The following is a 15,575-nucleotide window of genomic DNA, read 5'->3' as shown; positions in this document are numbered from 1 at the left end:
TGTCGAATTTAAATACTCGCCTCAGAACTCCAAAATATGCCTCGGACCATACAAGTCGGGAAAACGCCACCTCCACGAGTTTTGAAATGAATGACTGTGGGGCGTCTAGGACGACTCACAATGATTGGACGTCTGTATGAATTTCAAGAAAAGAATGATGAGACGATGCCTCAGTGGAACTGTGTGTGTATGTGTTTGTATGTCCTTCATTGTAAGAGCATAATGTATACTGTATATACAGTACATTCATTGAATTAGTTGTTATGGAGAACGCTCATATATATTTTATCTGATTTGATAAATTACTGTGCAGCTGTAAGAAACAAAATCACACTCATCCAAAAGTCTTTCTTTTTTATAATTACATTTCTCATGTCGTTTATCTCTTAAAGATCTTGACTGATTCAAGCTCGAGGGATATTGAGCAAGTTATTTTTGAAAGCAAAATTCAGGGGATTGTTTTTTACACTTTGGGGAAGACAAAGGGCATCTATCTTTAAATATGCATGAATGAACAGGAGTACACATGGTTAAGCACCAGCACACTGTGAAGAGGAGGGAGAGAGTCCTCGGAGACTCATAGTCTGATACTGTAAAACCTACTTATCTCTGTATCAGCCCTGACAAAACAAGACCAAGTACGCAAGCAAACCATCACTTGAAGCCATGGATGATCACAGCAACAGGGTGACAAGTGACACATTTGACTATATTTGGATACAGTGGGTTGAGTGGGTTGATCACCAGGAGCCCTTGAATTTCTCACTCCCGAAAACACAATGCCCATGTTTTGAGCATATGTAGGCCCTGATGTCGGGTGTGTAATTGGGGTAGAGAGAGTCAGGTTTGAAGAGAAAGGATGGGTGTCTAAAAAGAGGGGTGTGCAGCGAATGGGGTGAGGTGAGAGCGAAAGGTATGGGGAGAGATAGTGAGTGTAAAGACAGGGTGGCAGGACATTGCGGGGGAGGATGAGCTTGGTAACCGTCCTATTACGAAGCACTGAAGCAGCTCAACGCTATCTCAGCGTTCTCCCCGGCCTGCTGACAAACTCTGATGTATCGAGGCCCACACTCCCCGGGCTTGGATCCAATTACCCCGGCTCCAGACCGGCTTGAGCGGGAATGGAACCCAGGAGTTAGAGGTCTGTCATATGGACCCAGCAGGCTAGCACACCTCCAGTCAGTCCATTTAATACCGCTGTCAGGGTGACAAGCGGATGGCCAATCCCCCAAATTAAGGTGAGGGCGTTGGAGGAGAAGACTTCACTCCAAGATGAAGAAAAGTGAAAACAAAGCAAGAAGGAGGTGGCTCCAGGTTACAGATCTCTCCAGACTGTCGACTTGTACAGCTGGTAGGGTTGGTGAGACTGGTGAGGCTGGGATGTGGATGAGGTGGTTTGGAGACAGGGTCAGGGTCATCTAGAATGTCCCAGAACCCATCCATGTTTGTGTTATTTTGGATTTGTCAACCCAAAAATACAGCATCTGGATGTGAAAACAAGGTTTTTGCCATTTCAGTAAAGACGGCCCACAGTTTGTGGAGTTAGAGCTTGATTTGCGGTGATTACCTTTCTGTTTCCAAGCAGCCAACCTAAATCTTGAGCAAACAGAGTGGAATCTTCCCCGCTTGGCCTGTGCGACGCGGCGTAATGAAGAGGAGAGGCTCCGAGGCACGTCCTTCCCTGAGCACTCACCGCGTAAACATTGGAGCATAACCAGACAGAGCGATTCCTTGCGCCGTCCACCTCCGCCTCTCCGAGCTCCACGCCATCACCATAACCGCAGGGTGGCAGCAGGACCGCCAACGAGCTGGCGGGGGTCGGCGTGAAGGCAGTGGTGGGGGTGCTGGGGGTGAGGCGGGCGTGTCAGCAGGGTCCTGCAAGCCGGAGACCTGGCAGGAGGAGTAATCACAGGGCTATCAGGAGGCCTGAGCTGGCGGGCAAGTCCTCCTAACCAGCACCGATGGAAGGCCAATCAGAAGAGTGGGAAAGTTGGAGAGAAAGAGAGACACAAACATACCAATAAAAAAAAAAAAGGAAATACACCAAACAGTTTTTGTGGTGCTTTTGGGAAGTGCTTTTGTGAGGAATCAAATTTTCCAGAAATGACGTTGAAAAACATGGCTCAGAAATATTGCATGTAAGCAGATGAATCTACAAATCTGCACATATTTAACCATGTATATGACATAAGTGACAGACAACCTACATGTTTCTACATGGCCACACAATGTCTTGAGATCAAGTTATCAAGTAAATATAACCATAACATTCAGGTAAAAAAAAACAATAAAAAAAGAATAAGATGTATCTAGTTTGTCTGTGAAGTTTGTCTAATAAAATAAGACGTGTTTAAATATTTGTGGTTGATCGTTTTTGATCTTTTTTTTCAACAAATGTATCCAATCCACTTTGATAACTTGACTTTTCTGGTCTTCAGAATAGACTACTAAAGGGGTAAACTAGTTCCTAATTCACTTGATGTATGTTTTTTTCTCCAGAAGTTTCAGAGAAGTTTAAAGACAGCATCTTGCTGCTGCATCCAAGGTACTTTTATGTAGATATTTTTTTTGGCTGGAGGCAGAATACTAAAACATAGTGACCTTGAGAGAAACTGAGTTCAGACATATTGAAGAGGGTAAATTGTCAAGCATCGGGGAGTTTTCTATTAGAATAACTTTATATCACGTGCTTTTTGGCAGTACTTCATTCATCCACAACATGAAATATTATATTCTTTGTTTCAGTGGAATCTTCAATGAAATCAAGCAAAACTGCTTAATTTAATCGAATCACTGATGTATTGCCCTCATATGAATGCTCAAATCATTTAAGGCAGCAACCTTCATTAAAAATATGCATAAGAAAAAGTATTGTACTGGGATAGCTCCCCCAGAGACGGGGGTGGGAGCTATAATCAGTATGCACCGGAGCTGGCTCGCTACCGGCTCACCGGCCATGGCCTTGCAGGTGTCCCTGGGGCATACTCACCGGGAAAGCACCATCACACATGGAAATGAGGCTGGTGCACAGATCAGAGTAGGTAAGCTACCCCCCCCCCCCAGCATATACACCACCTGCAGCACATCTGCAGAAAACACTGATCCACTCACTATGACAGGACATCCTCACCCACTCTGCTTGAATATATTTTCATGGGTGTCACTACACACACACTTACCTCCTGTGACTTTCTGTCTACTTCCCACTGGTTGACTTTTCTAGAACATTCTCCTCCTGCAGCAGGGTAGTGATGCTCAGATATCAGTGACCATACTACATGATTATCTTGTAATATCCGGTCCAGGATATTGTTATCCAACATTCATTATCTCATTCAGGCTGGCCCAAGCCCCAGCTCCAACCCCAGGCCCAGCCTCAGCCCATTCCCCATTCCCCAGCTCCACAACCAGCTCCAGCCCCCTTCCCAGCCTCTTCCCTAGCCTAAGCCTCAGCTGTAGTTACATATCCAGCCTCAGGCCTAGCCCCAACCCTGGCCAATGCCACAGCCCCCATCCTTTAGTTGGACCTGTGGATAACTCATCATTACCGGAGCCATAGGCAGAGCACGAAGAACAGACAGGCCCTCAGACAGCTTCAGGGTCTGGGTCAGAACACCTGGCATGTACAGCAGCGCCACAGACACCCCAGGCTGGGAGGGAGAAGCAGGGGGGGGGGGGGGGTTCTCAGTCGATAGGGAGAGAGGGGAGAAGGCTGCATGCATGGGTATGTTTGTACTCCAGGTTGTCTCCTTAGTAATCAGAGTAAAATACAGCTGTTGCCAACACACTGTGAATACATCTTTGAATTACTGACACACTGCTTGCAAACGATAATAACTTAGTATACTACAGGGTGGGCCATTTCTCCTTAGTATACTACAGGGTGGGCCATTTCTCCTTAGTATACTACAGGGTGGGCCATTTCTCCTTAGTATACTACAGGGTGGGCCATTTCTCCTTAGTATACTACAGGGTGGGCCATTTCTCCTTAGTATACTACAGGGTGGGCCATTTCTCCTTAGTATACTACAGGGTGGGCCATTTCTCCTTAGTATACTACAGAATGGGCCAGGGTGATGAGGAGCAGACATCTTGTTCCTACCAGTCGGACCACAATCAATAGTAGTCTTTGAGCAGTGCTAGGGCTGCTTCAGGCTGTCCTGGTCAAGCCCTGGTTGGGACCGCCCTCTGACTCACCCATCCACTCTGTTAAAGCATGACAGATTCATCCTTCCGCCAACCAATCATTAGTCAATCGCTGTGGGTGAAAACACCTACCGGTACTCGCCTTTAATGAGACTTTAACTCACTTCAATGTACCTGCAGCCAGAAAGGAAGGATGTTGTTCACAGACAGTGAGTCAGGGAGGATATTGGATGGCTATGGCCCAAGTCCACACTAGACATGAAGGATCTCTGTTTGTGTACACAACAACTGAGCACGGTGTATGAAAGACACTGGCATCAGACACAACTTTGTGGAAGGATAGTTTCTCTCATTATAACACATAAGTGTGCATGTGTGTGCATGTGTGTGCGTGTGTGTGTGTGTGCGTGTGAGTGTGTGTGTGTGGACACCTTCCTGTCTGCCTCTCTGGCTGGTTCTGTGCATGTGTGTGCACGTGTGTGCGCCATGTAACCACAGATCCTTCGATCCAGATCCTTCCTTTTCCTCCTCCGCAAACCAGGAAGTGACACAGCCGCAGTAAATCTCCATTCTGTCTGTTCAGCCATGACGTTTATCCATGACGCCCTCATCCCACTGGGCACATCCAGGGGTTGAATCCAGGAGACAGGACATCATGAAAAACATAGGCTATGCATGTGGATCTCATAAACATCCAAGAGGTTCCATCAAATCGTGCTCCGCTCCAACGCCTCTTTAATTGATCGCATTACCTGCACAATTTCACATTCCCAACTTCCTGTTTCTCACTTTACCACAGCTAAGTAAAGATTTCCAATGGCACTATCAAGATATGAATAGTTGTCACAATTGGCTACAATGTCCAAATGGTGACGGGTTGAAGATATGAATAACACTGTATGACACATGCATAGAATTTGGGGAAGAATCTGGATGAACATGAGTCTTTACTTTCTGTAATAAAGTTGTAGATACATTTTTGCTGTGCAGAGTCTAGTGCTGGGAGACAGGTCCAGCTCCTGTCTAAGTGGTCAGTGCCCTATCTGCACCCACGCCATAGCCATGCTCAGGCTGGAACAAGGCCCTGTCCTGGGGCTCTGCAGGTGTCCCTCTGTCCGAACCCAGACCCCTCCCAAAACCCCCGCTCATGCACACCTCCAGCAGTAAGCTCTGTGGAGCTGGGAGGACAAGTATAAAACATGACAGTATTGGCAGGTCCCCAGATAGCTGGCCTGGCTTGGCCTTCCCAGGGTGTTAGGATTCATAATGGCTCTGTACACTTCCATCAAATGAGTATTGAGCGCTTGTGACACATAAAAACTGTCTGGCCATGATGAGAAATAACCACTGTCAGTTTCCATCTGTGCTTCTGAAGGTTTAAGCGCCGACCGATGCAAAGATAAAGGCAGTCAGTCGCACCGGAGTACAGAACGGGGTAGAGAGCACACACTACACGAGACGCAAGACTTCAACACTGCTCACAAACACACACGGCCAAGCACACACACACACACACAGACATAAATAACAGATCTTCATGCTGAAACAAAAGTTAAGTTGAAGTCCAACATGAATGTTTTAATCCCTTTCTTTTTCTTCTTTCTCTTCTTAAAGTGGAATTAATGTGATTTGTGGGATGAGCCTGTCACAGTGGGTTTCTCTCAGGGGGTGAGGTAGTGGCAGTGTATTCCAGGTAGCCCTCGTTGTTAGCTGATTGTTAGCCTGAGAATCAGGGCCCGGGGCCCCGCGGTGCCCTGGAAGACACAGTTCTACAGGGGGGCTTATCAGGAACGTGTGGTGCCTTCCAAAGACATCATCAGTACCCGCACCTGACAGGACAAGTCTGTACCGGGGAACAAATTGGACACACACACACACATTTATACATGTACTTATTCACACACACACACACACATAGTCACTCTCGATTGGCGGTGATGACAAACCACAGTTGATGTCAGAAACAAGAATTGCATGTGTCAGCCTGTTAAGAAGTTATGTTTTGCCTAAAGTAATTTTGTTGGCAGGATGGGGAAGTGTGTGTGTTCTCCCTTTGTTTCCTTCAGCCTTCACACTGAGCCCTCTGTCCCTCACCATGTGACTCAGTCATCCTGTAGTGACTCACAGCTCTCCTTCCTAACCACCTATGTTGTTCTCTCTCTCTTTCTGTCTGTCAATAGCTCTCCCTCTCTCTTTGTCTCTCTCCCTCCCTCTCTCTCTCCGTCATTTCAGGTGCACTGGGCGAAACGGTGTCTCCGCCTCTCCTGATTGGAGCCCTCCCAAGGGGAGCCGAGAGGGGGAAGGTTTAGGGCCCTACACAATTAAAGCCGGCCCTGTTTTAATGAGGAGCCTGTTTATTAAGTCCACACAGGGACCCGGTGCAAGTGCTTAGCATTTGCTCTCTAATTAGGAAAGCTAAACAGTCCCTCTCACTGAAGATCAACCATTAGGCAGAGGATTGGGTGCCACTGGGTTTGTGTGCTGGGTGCAGATAGCTGTGCAAATGACAGCGGCGGGCGAGAGAGAGGAGGAGAGAGCAGGGCTGTGGTCAGAAAGAAGGACGGAAAGAAATGAGAAAGGGAAAGGTCAGTGGGAGGAAGAGTGATAAAACTATGTCTTTCATTGATCAGGCTGACAATGTGATAAACCACTCAAGTGTCTCTAATAATATTGACAAATGGGGTGTAAGCAGGCTTTGGTGCGGGGAAATAATAATAAATTATTTTAAATTAAAATAATATAAAAATAATAGTAACATTAGCAGCACTCACTGTACCAAGCTGCCACCTAGTGGCGAGTTAGAATACAGCAGGGACAAACACTTCTCTACAACACATGCAAACAAATGATCATAAAAAAAAATGCCTCAGACCAGGACACACTTGTCATTCTGAAACAACAATCACAATCCACACCATTATCCTGGGAGTGGAAATGAATCCGCCATGGGGAGAAAAGGGACATCACCTGTGCAAACACCTTCCTGAGACCCTGCTATTGTTCCGATGTCTGGATAACAAGATACAGGAAATGACTCGGCTATAGCAACCATCGTACCAGCAAGAGACCAGGCACATCCCTGCTTTGTCCTGAGGTCTCAACATGAACTAATCCTAATCATAATCATTCAGATGTAATGCTCATCTGCACTATGTTCTTTTTCCCCATTAAGCCCAGTTGTGCTTGTGCTCAGTAACGCTAGGAAAACACAGCTCTTACAAGATAAAGGCCTGTGATAAATAACAGATGAATAAATGCATCATAACCGATGACCATCCCCGGTGTGGGGGTCACAGGGACAGTCCTCAGAAAGAAGATCCATAATGTGTGTCTGCCGTACCTGTCCTCGTCCTCCTGATCAAAGTGTGCATTGCTGCCTACTAACCCTACTACTTCCCCTTCCAACGTTACCCGGGGGAACGTGCAATGGCAAGCCTCTAGTCTAGGACGTTAACATTTTAATCCTATTCTCAGAACCTCCTTTGGAGGACATGTGGTCAATCATGGCAGATTAAGGCACGCCCTTACCAGCCCGACCACTACTCTGTTCCACATTTACATTTAGTCATTTAGCAAACGCTCTTATCCAGAGTGACTTACAGTAAGTACAGGGACATTCCCCCCGATGCAAGCAGGGTGAAGTGCCTTGCCCAAAGACACAATGTAATTTTGCATGGCCAAGAATCAAACCTGGCAACCTTCTGATTAATAGCCCGACTCCCTAACCGCTCAGCCATCTGACCCTACTTTCTCTAGCTCCAAACCTTAAATATTAGGTAAATATAATATTTTCTGCAATGTGAACTCATAACCACCAGATAACCTGGCCTTTATGGCTTGGACTGAGATGCAGACTTTGACTTCACACTGGTGACATAGCAGAGTTCTGGTAGCAGCCTCAGACAGACAGAGCTACCAGCTACAGAGTTCTGGTAGTAGCCTCAGACAGACAGAGCTACCAGCTACAGAGTTCTGGTAGTAGCCTCAGACAGACTGAGCCACCAGCTACAGACTGAGGGTGGTTACCACCGATCCTATCCCTTTCTCAAATGGGACTAAAACAGTCGAGTCCTTAAGATCGTAATTTCTCCTGAAACTGAGCATTGGTGACTTGTCCTTGTTAAGGACAGTTTATTTGAACGTTTGCAGTCATTGGGTCAAGCATGTGGTGATCCATCCAGACGTTCCCGCTGTCCCGCAGAGCTCCCACGCTGCCCTGGAGCCTGGAGCATGACCCCCATCCACAGGCACGCCCTGGAGGCAGCATCTTGTCCTCCTTCCCATGCAGGCAGGGCAGACAGTGGGACAGGCAGCCCCCACCCCCCACTCCCCACCCAGGTGAACCTGTCTGGTCACCATGCGTCACGATGTGGCTACAAATTAAAGGGTGATCGGGCTTTTTTCTGTGGCTGGGCCAAAGCTTTGGAATGCTCTCCCTTATCATGTGAGGTCTGCTCCTTCGCTGGATATTTTTATATCTACTCTAAAAACACATTTTTATTCTTTAGCATTTGGAAACTTTTAATTGTTGGTTTATAGCATAGTTCTGCTATGCATTATGTACAGCACTTTAGATCAATTTGTATTGTGTTAAATGTGCTTTATAAATAAAGGTTGTTGTTGGTCTGATGTAAGTGTGTGTGTGTGTGTGTGTGTGTGTGTGTGTGTGTGTGTGTGTGTGTGTGTGTGTGTGTGTGTGTGTGTGTGTGTGTGTGTGTGTGTGTGTGTGTGTGTGTGTGAGGGCACTGGAGGCTGATTCTTACAGTCAGGATGTTCCTTTTCTTTGTTCATCTCTGCCAGGGGTTTACGTAGGTGTTGGCCATCAGAGCTATTACGCACTGACTGGCGTTGAACCGTCTATCTCAGTATAGGTGTGTTTGTGTGAACAGCTTTGAGGCCAAAGGAGCAAATCTATCAAGACTGAAGCATTGGCCAAATGGTCAGGCTGTCAGCTTGCATTCACACACACACACAAAGCGTCTTCTGTGTGTGCAGAAATCCTAGGGCCCTTCTAAGCCCCTATGTAATCAGTGTAGGTTCAAGGTTTGTATGTTCCCAACACATTATGTCATTTTTCACACTAGAGATATGGGACCAAATCCCTCTTTCATAACAGCGTTCTGTATTGTGCCCATAATGATGACTTAATGCAGGTTATCACATTCACAAAGGTTTATTTAAAAAAAAGCCAGAAGCAAAAAGCTGTCTACAAACTCTTAATTGGACTTAATTGGACTGCAACCCGCACAGATTAGCAAGGACAGCAGAGAAAGTTAACATCAACTTTGCTAACGATTCACAATGCATTGCAGAGAAATATGCAGACAAAAGTTCTGAATGGTAGTTAGGCTATATACATATATATCTTTGATATGAAACAACTTCATTTTTTATTTTAAAGTGCTTGGGGGGAGGTACATTTCCTTTTCACACATTGCTTTAGTTGGGGTTCATTTTAGATACCGACACAAAATAAACAAAAAGGTTTAACTTCACAAGAGTGAAGACGATTAGATATGTTTGTATGAGGAGCCTCTCTAGTTCGGTCATATAGGTCATTACCACTTAACATGTACCTGTCAAAGGGCTCGTGGTACAGAACAGATTATAATGAACTCTCCAAAACAAATGAGAGATTGTACACGCATTTTGAAGAAAGGATCCATAACCAATCGGGGAAGTACTGTAATGGGATGGAAACAGCAGGACTAGCCCCCTACAGGTGCATAACATCCTTTCTCTGCCTTCCCCTAATTTCTCATTTCCAAGCTCTTGGATATGAGAGGATGGGGTTTGTATTACCAGTAAGTCTATGGATCACTCCATACCGTTGTCACACAAAGCCTCTTACACGCATCAGACTAACGTCAATGTGCTCCAAGTAGACTTGCGAATAGCAGGAACTGAGCCTGGTGAAGAGCCTGTTCATGTTCAACACCCTCTGGATGTTACGGATTTCCTTAACCTATACACCATCGATTAAGAGGATCACAAGGGTTATTTAGGTGTACTTAAATCCACACAATATTACAAAACGCCCAAACATAGATTATAAGATTATAAAGATACAGTTCAATAGTGGAATCTGAATAGAATCATAGTCTAAAGTCCATATCCTAGCTTCTACGAGGACATCCAGCTCACTTACGACGGATGTAGCAGTTTTAGCCTCAAGACAAGAACACTGGCACTCAACTTCAGCCCTGCCACTGGCTCATACGATAACACACGTCACCAAGGACATCTCTCATTGTGAATGGGATGCCTCTAACCTTAAAAAGGTTGAAAAGATACAACCTGGAGGCCCCGCTACAGATACAACATTCACCTGGTCAGAGATGAGGCCAGTGGGAGAAACAGACACATTTATCACTGATCTACAAGTCATCTTCCGTTTCAACCGCCCGGCCAACTCAGTGATCCTTACGGAGGGAGATTAGCCGAGATCTGTGGGACTCAAGCTGGTTGTCTCCGGGTGATGCAGAGAGCTGTGGGCTCACATGAACGGACACAAACCAGACCATGTGCACTCGTTTCAGAGCAGACTAACATTGGACCATCATCCTCCAACGACCACCCATACATGTTGTCTTTCAAAGCCATTTCACAGCTGTGCCAGTATACTGGGTCAACTTGGCTCCAATGTCAAGGTCCAACTGGAACCCCCCACGCCCTTCTTTGTTCATTTCAGAAACACTTTGTGGTTTGTCTCTTCACGCTTACGAAAACCTTCCAAGATGTACTTGACTTTCACTTTCTTTTCAAATGCAACGGACGACACACGAGGTCCTGCCACCCTTGCACTAAAGACACGTTTCATGTCTCGCAAACGTCTATCCTTCATTTGGTGTGGCACACATTCTCATGTTTTGATTGGGTGGTCTACATCCATATATGTCATATTTACATCAACATTGAAATATCTAACAGCAAAACCTGTTCACTAGTTTCCAGACCATTTGTATTTACACAGGCCATCTATTTACAGGGATGGGACAAACGTGGAGCCACATCGAGACGACAGAGAATCAGACAAACCCATATTCAGAGACACATCACTACTCACAACGCTAGAGCCTTTGCACCAAACTGTTCTCTAACTGGTAGCACTGGGAGCTCTGGAGTGAACCATGGAGGTGATGGAGAGACACTATGGTAGTGAACCAGGGAGGTGATGGAGAGACACCATGGTAGTGGTCCAGGGAGGTGATGGAGAGACACCATGGTAGTGAACCAGGGAGGTGATGGAGATACACCATGGTAGTGAACCAGGGAGGTGATGGAGACACTATGGTAGTGAACCAGAGAGGTGATGGAGAGACACCATGGTAGTGAACCAGGGAGGTGATGGAGAGACACCATGGTAGTGAACCAGAGAGGTGATGGAGAGACACCATGGTAGTGAACCAGGGAGGTGATGGAGAGACACCATGGTAGTGGTCCAGGGGGGTGATGGAGAGACACCATGGTAGTGAACCAGGGAGGTGATGGAGATACACCATGCAGACTTGCTTGAGTGATGCTCTTGGAACATCCACAGTTATCTTTCTTCTGGGTTGTTCCCATGAAGTGAGAATTATTTGTAATAATTTTGGTTTTACACAAAAAACGATCTCTGGTCTGCCTGGTTCAACCTGCCTCTGGCTATTAAATCAGGCTGTTCCACAAGACTGAGGACAGCTGTCCCCTATGTCAAAATGCCATTGACTATTGTTAGGGTTCAAGTCTGCGGAATGGTCTTGATGAGCATCCAGGAAATCCAGAGTCAAATGAAAGTAAGTGTATTTACATATAGACACGTGTGTCCTCCTAGGTGTGGATGGAAGGTGTCAGGGGAAGTGACATCCTCCACACACAAAGGAAGTCTGATATCAACCACTGAACAACAACTGTAGAGACTGTCCTTCGAAGTGCTCCCTTGGGACACAAAGCTTTGAGACATAGCTGAAGAGCCGTACATACAAACGCACTCATCTCATTATTATTATTATAGATCTCATTATTCACACGTAAGCATGTACACACACAGAGACTTTATTGGGAGAGCCGTGCTCTACCAGGTGGGCATCATGTCGGGGAACCAGACCCTGCCCAGGTGCTTGGACACCTCCCAGTGGATGTCGTCCAGGCCGTAGTGATGATCCGGCACCAGGACCTCCTCCATGATGGACAGCTGGGCCAGTCTGCGGCCGCACATCTTCACAAACTCCACGAAGGCGCTGCAGGACACCTCGCACTCGCCCAGCCCGATGGCCGACAGCTGGGTGCAGCGCTTGGCGATGCGGATCAGCTCCTCGTCCAGGGGCCGCAGCCCGTTGGCGCAGACCACCAGCTCCACCAGGCGGGGGCAGTGCAGGCCCACCCGGCCCAGGACGTCCTTGCTGACGGAGCGGCCGAAGTACAGGTGGGTGACGGGGGTCTCGTCGCGGAAGAAGGGCCCGAACTCGTCCTCGTACAGGAAGAAGTACATGACCAGGTTGACCTTGGGCGAGTGGCGCACCAGGGCGTCCCAGCTGCTCTTCTTGAGGGCGTGGAAGTGCTGGCCCGGGGTCTCGCTCACCACGTCGATGCGCAGGTGGTCCAGGTGCACGTGCTTCTCGGAGGACAGCGAGAGCAGCAGCTCGTCGCTCAGCAGGTGGTAGTTGAGCGCCAGCTCCCTCAGGCCGTGGCACTGGTCGGCCACGCACAGTATGCCTGGGGAGGAGCAGGGGAGGAGGGGGGAGATGAGCAGAGCGACACGTGTTGATGAGGAAACGGGGGGAGCTTTCAAAACACACATTCATTCTCTCCCTCTCCCTCTCCCTCTCCCTCTCCCTCTCCCTCTCCCTCTCCCTCTCCCTCTCCATACCTGCAGGGGAGACGTGGGGGCAGCTGCTCATCTTCAGCAGCTTGAGCGTGTCGCTGTTGTTGGCCACCAGGACCTTGAGGGAGGGGTCATCCACGGGCGTGTCGTCGATCTTCAACGAGGACAGAGACTTGGAGTTGACGAACACCACCGTCAGGGCCGAGATGAAGTGAGACTGGGATGGAGGAGACGACACAAACAAGTTCAGACACGGCGCCAAAACGGAGACCAACGGAGGACCTAAAGGCAGAACTGAGAGGAGGGAGTGCCCCGAGACTGGGCTGCTGGGCTGGGCTGGGTACCTTGGGCAGCTCCATGAAGCTGGGTCTGGCTGTGGAGATCAGCCCCAGTGTCTTCAGGGAACAGTTGACCAGCTGAGACAGGATGTCACAGGCTGCCTCTGCCGATTCTGTGCTGCTGTCCACCTGGAACACACAACACTCACACTTAGTTCCTCTCCTGACCCCCACCCCAACCCCCTCCACACTCTTTCCGCTACCTCATCCACCCGCCTTCCGACCAGCCTCCATCCCTCTTCTCTGCTCCTCCCCTCCCCTCTCCGTCCCCCGTCGCCCTATCCTCCTCCTCACCTTGAAGCTGACGTACTGCAGGTGGTTGGAATGCTTCTTGATGATCTGCTTGATGAGGTCAGGATGCGTGGCCCTCAGGTAGGAACTCGCCGGCTGGTTCAGCTCAAACTCAAAGCACCTCCACAGCTCCGGCATGTGGAAGGCCATGTTCCAGCTGCGGCACACCTGGAGGGCGGAGGGATACGATCGGGTCAAAAGTCTGTGTAGTAGGCGTATATTATTGTGATGAGGGGAAACTCTAGGAGGGGAATCGATTACACCACAATGGCATTTGTACACATTTTTTTTCACCTTGCCCTACTAACAAGCTCTTTATCTGTTTTGTAAGAAAGAACTCTTGAAAACCAAACACCCAAAAAGCACTTGGCTTATGTCCCGCTCCACACGTGACAGTACATGGTGCAGGCCTACCTGGGAGGCATAAGCACGGTCCAGCAGGGGCAGGTACTGGAAGATGTGGAGCAGGATCTCCTGGGGTAAACGGCCCCAGTCCAGGCCCTCCTCTTCCCAGTCGCTCTCATCAGAACTCTCCTTGCGTTTCCGTTTGCAGAACTCTGGAGTCCCACAGCTGGTGCCCCCTTCATCCTGCTGCTCGGTTCCTCTTAGACTTCTCTTCATTCTGCCAAGATACCTAGATGACAGCCACACCTAGTCAATAGTCCGACAGGATGACAGGATGAAATTACATCCTGTCATTTCATAAGTCAGATATCCAAAGCTTGTTCATGATTTACATTTCATTGATTACAAGTCAATGGAAATAGAGTACAAAACCACCAAATTATTTAGCCTGGCTGCCATCGGTATCAATTATCAGCAAACTCAATAGCTAGTGATAAGTCAGGTAAATATGTACGCTACATTTGCTGCCAGACTGATAGAAATGTTTTGAACGCGCCCACACACAGCCACAGCCCAGGCAAGTGACAGGATGGATTTAGCTAACTGACTCATTACTGTAGCTCTGTTTACATGTTTTTTTTTTTTATTTTAAAATTTAGGAGAATGAGTCCAATTAAAACTTGACTGTGGGGTTATATATATTGACTGTGGGGTTATATATATATATGATAGATAATATTCTAGATGGCAAGACTGGTGCTGGGCTGGCTATTCATATTTAAGATGCTTACTAGCTCTAGCTTGGCTAGCATTAGCTAAGCTACTGTACTATGCTTGCTAGCCTAGCTACCATCTGGCTGCAACGACCTCGTTGCAACCTCGTAACTTGGATTGCTTTTGAAGAAAATTATAATTAATCAAGCACATAAAAACAATATTAACACTAGTCTTAAAGCGACTTAAACAATATGTTACATTCAACCAGTCCAAGCCCGTATGATTCCTACCTGGATCGCGTTTGGCTCAGTGTTCAGTCGTAATGTTCTAGTCGAAAAAATATATTACCTAATCAACCAGGGCCAACACTAGAAAATATGTTTAGGTCTGGCAAACCTATCAAGCACATTGGGCTCCGGAACTATTATTGACTGTCGAATTGTAGACAAAGTCAAATTGAAGATTGTAGTCGAGATCTGCTGATTTATTTCCCCGCCAGTCGTTTGACCTACTTTCCCTATGCAACTAGCCTTGTACTGGTCTGCTGACTGCTGAGCTCTCACGCTCGCTGAAAATGGCGTTTGTTATGTTGTGGCTTGATAGCGGGATGGTGCATTCTGGGGAACAAACATTACCTACCTGCACTTTCAATAAATTTGCTGCAGGGGGAGTTGTGTACCACGACAACACTCTCCTTCAGCTAGTCTTGTAGTCTTTTTTTCAGTAATAATGGTCTTTTCATAACCCTTAGAGTCATGCATGCACAGGCTTATATTGAGGGTCCACATGGCCACTTATAGAGCAGTTGTAGGCCTAAGCTATTTAGACACAGATTTTATTAAAAAGAGGTTGATAAGGGTTTACAGTTGTCACTAAAAACGAGATGAGCAAACCCATGACCTGCGTCTACAGCTTTAAGTTCAGGAATTCAGAAG

General features: G+C 47.3%; 1 protein-coding gene across 2 annotated transcripts; it reads right to left on the bottom strand.

The window, feature by feature from the left end:
* Positions 1 to 9,303: 9,303 nt before the first annotated feature.
* LOC124474732 (F-box/LRR-repeat protein 3-like) lies at positions 9,304 to 15,222 on the bottom strand. 2 transcript variants are annotated; one of them, XM_047031132.1, is made up of 6 exons: positions 14,931 to 15,222; positions 13,993 to 14,229; positions 13,582 to 13,746; positions 13,294 to 13,416; positions 12,995 to 13,166; positions 9,304 to 12,840 (listed from the first exon to the last, which is right to left on the bottom strand). In XM_047031132.1, the coding sequence occupies exons 2-6, from the start codon at positions 14,197 to 14,199 to the stop codon at positions 12,200 to 12,202; spliced, it is 1,308 nt and encodes a 435-aa protein (XP_046887088.1). In that variant the 5' UTR covers positions 14,200 to 14,229; positions 14,931 to 15,222; the 3' UTR covers positions 9,304 to 12,199. The 2 variants fall into 2 exon arrangements, with proteins under 2 accessions (XP_046887088.1, XP_046887087.1); XM_047031131.1 differs by having other exon boundaries at positions 13,993 to 14,212.
* Between the last annotated feature and the right edge of the window lie 353 nt (positions 15,223 to 15,575).

This window comes from Hypomesus transpacificus, chromosome 12 (genome assembly GCF_021917145.1).
Source record: "Hypomesus transpacificus isolate Combined female chromosome 12, fHypTra1, whole genome shotgun sequence".
Lineage (NCBI taxonomy): Eukaryota > Metazoa > Chordata > Actinopteri > Osmeriformes > Osmeridae > Hypomesus > Hypomesus transpacificus.
This window is presented reverse-complemented; position numbering and strand designations above follow the sequence as displayed.

What these genes read in the sequence shown, in the direction of transcription:
- LOC124474732 (XM_047031132.1), bottom strand. Translation starts at nt 14,199, where the DNA reads ATGAAGAGAAGTCTAAGAGGAACCGAGCAGCAGGATGAAGGGGGCACC. An exon ending in ACCGTGCTTATGCCTCCCAG is followed by an intron (nt 13,747 to 13,992) that starts GTAGGCCTGCAC and finishes TCCGCCCTCCAG; the next exon opens with GTGTGCCGCAGCTGGAACAT. An exon ending in GCTTCATGGAGCTGCCCAAG is followed by an intron (nt 13,167 to 13,293) that starts GTACCCAGCCCA and finishes CCTCCATCCCAG; the next exon opens with TCTCACTTCATCTCGGCCCT.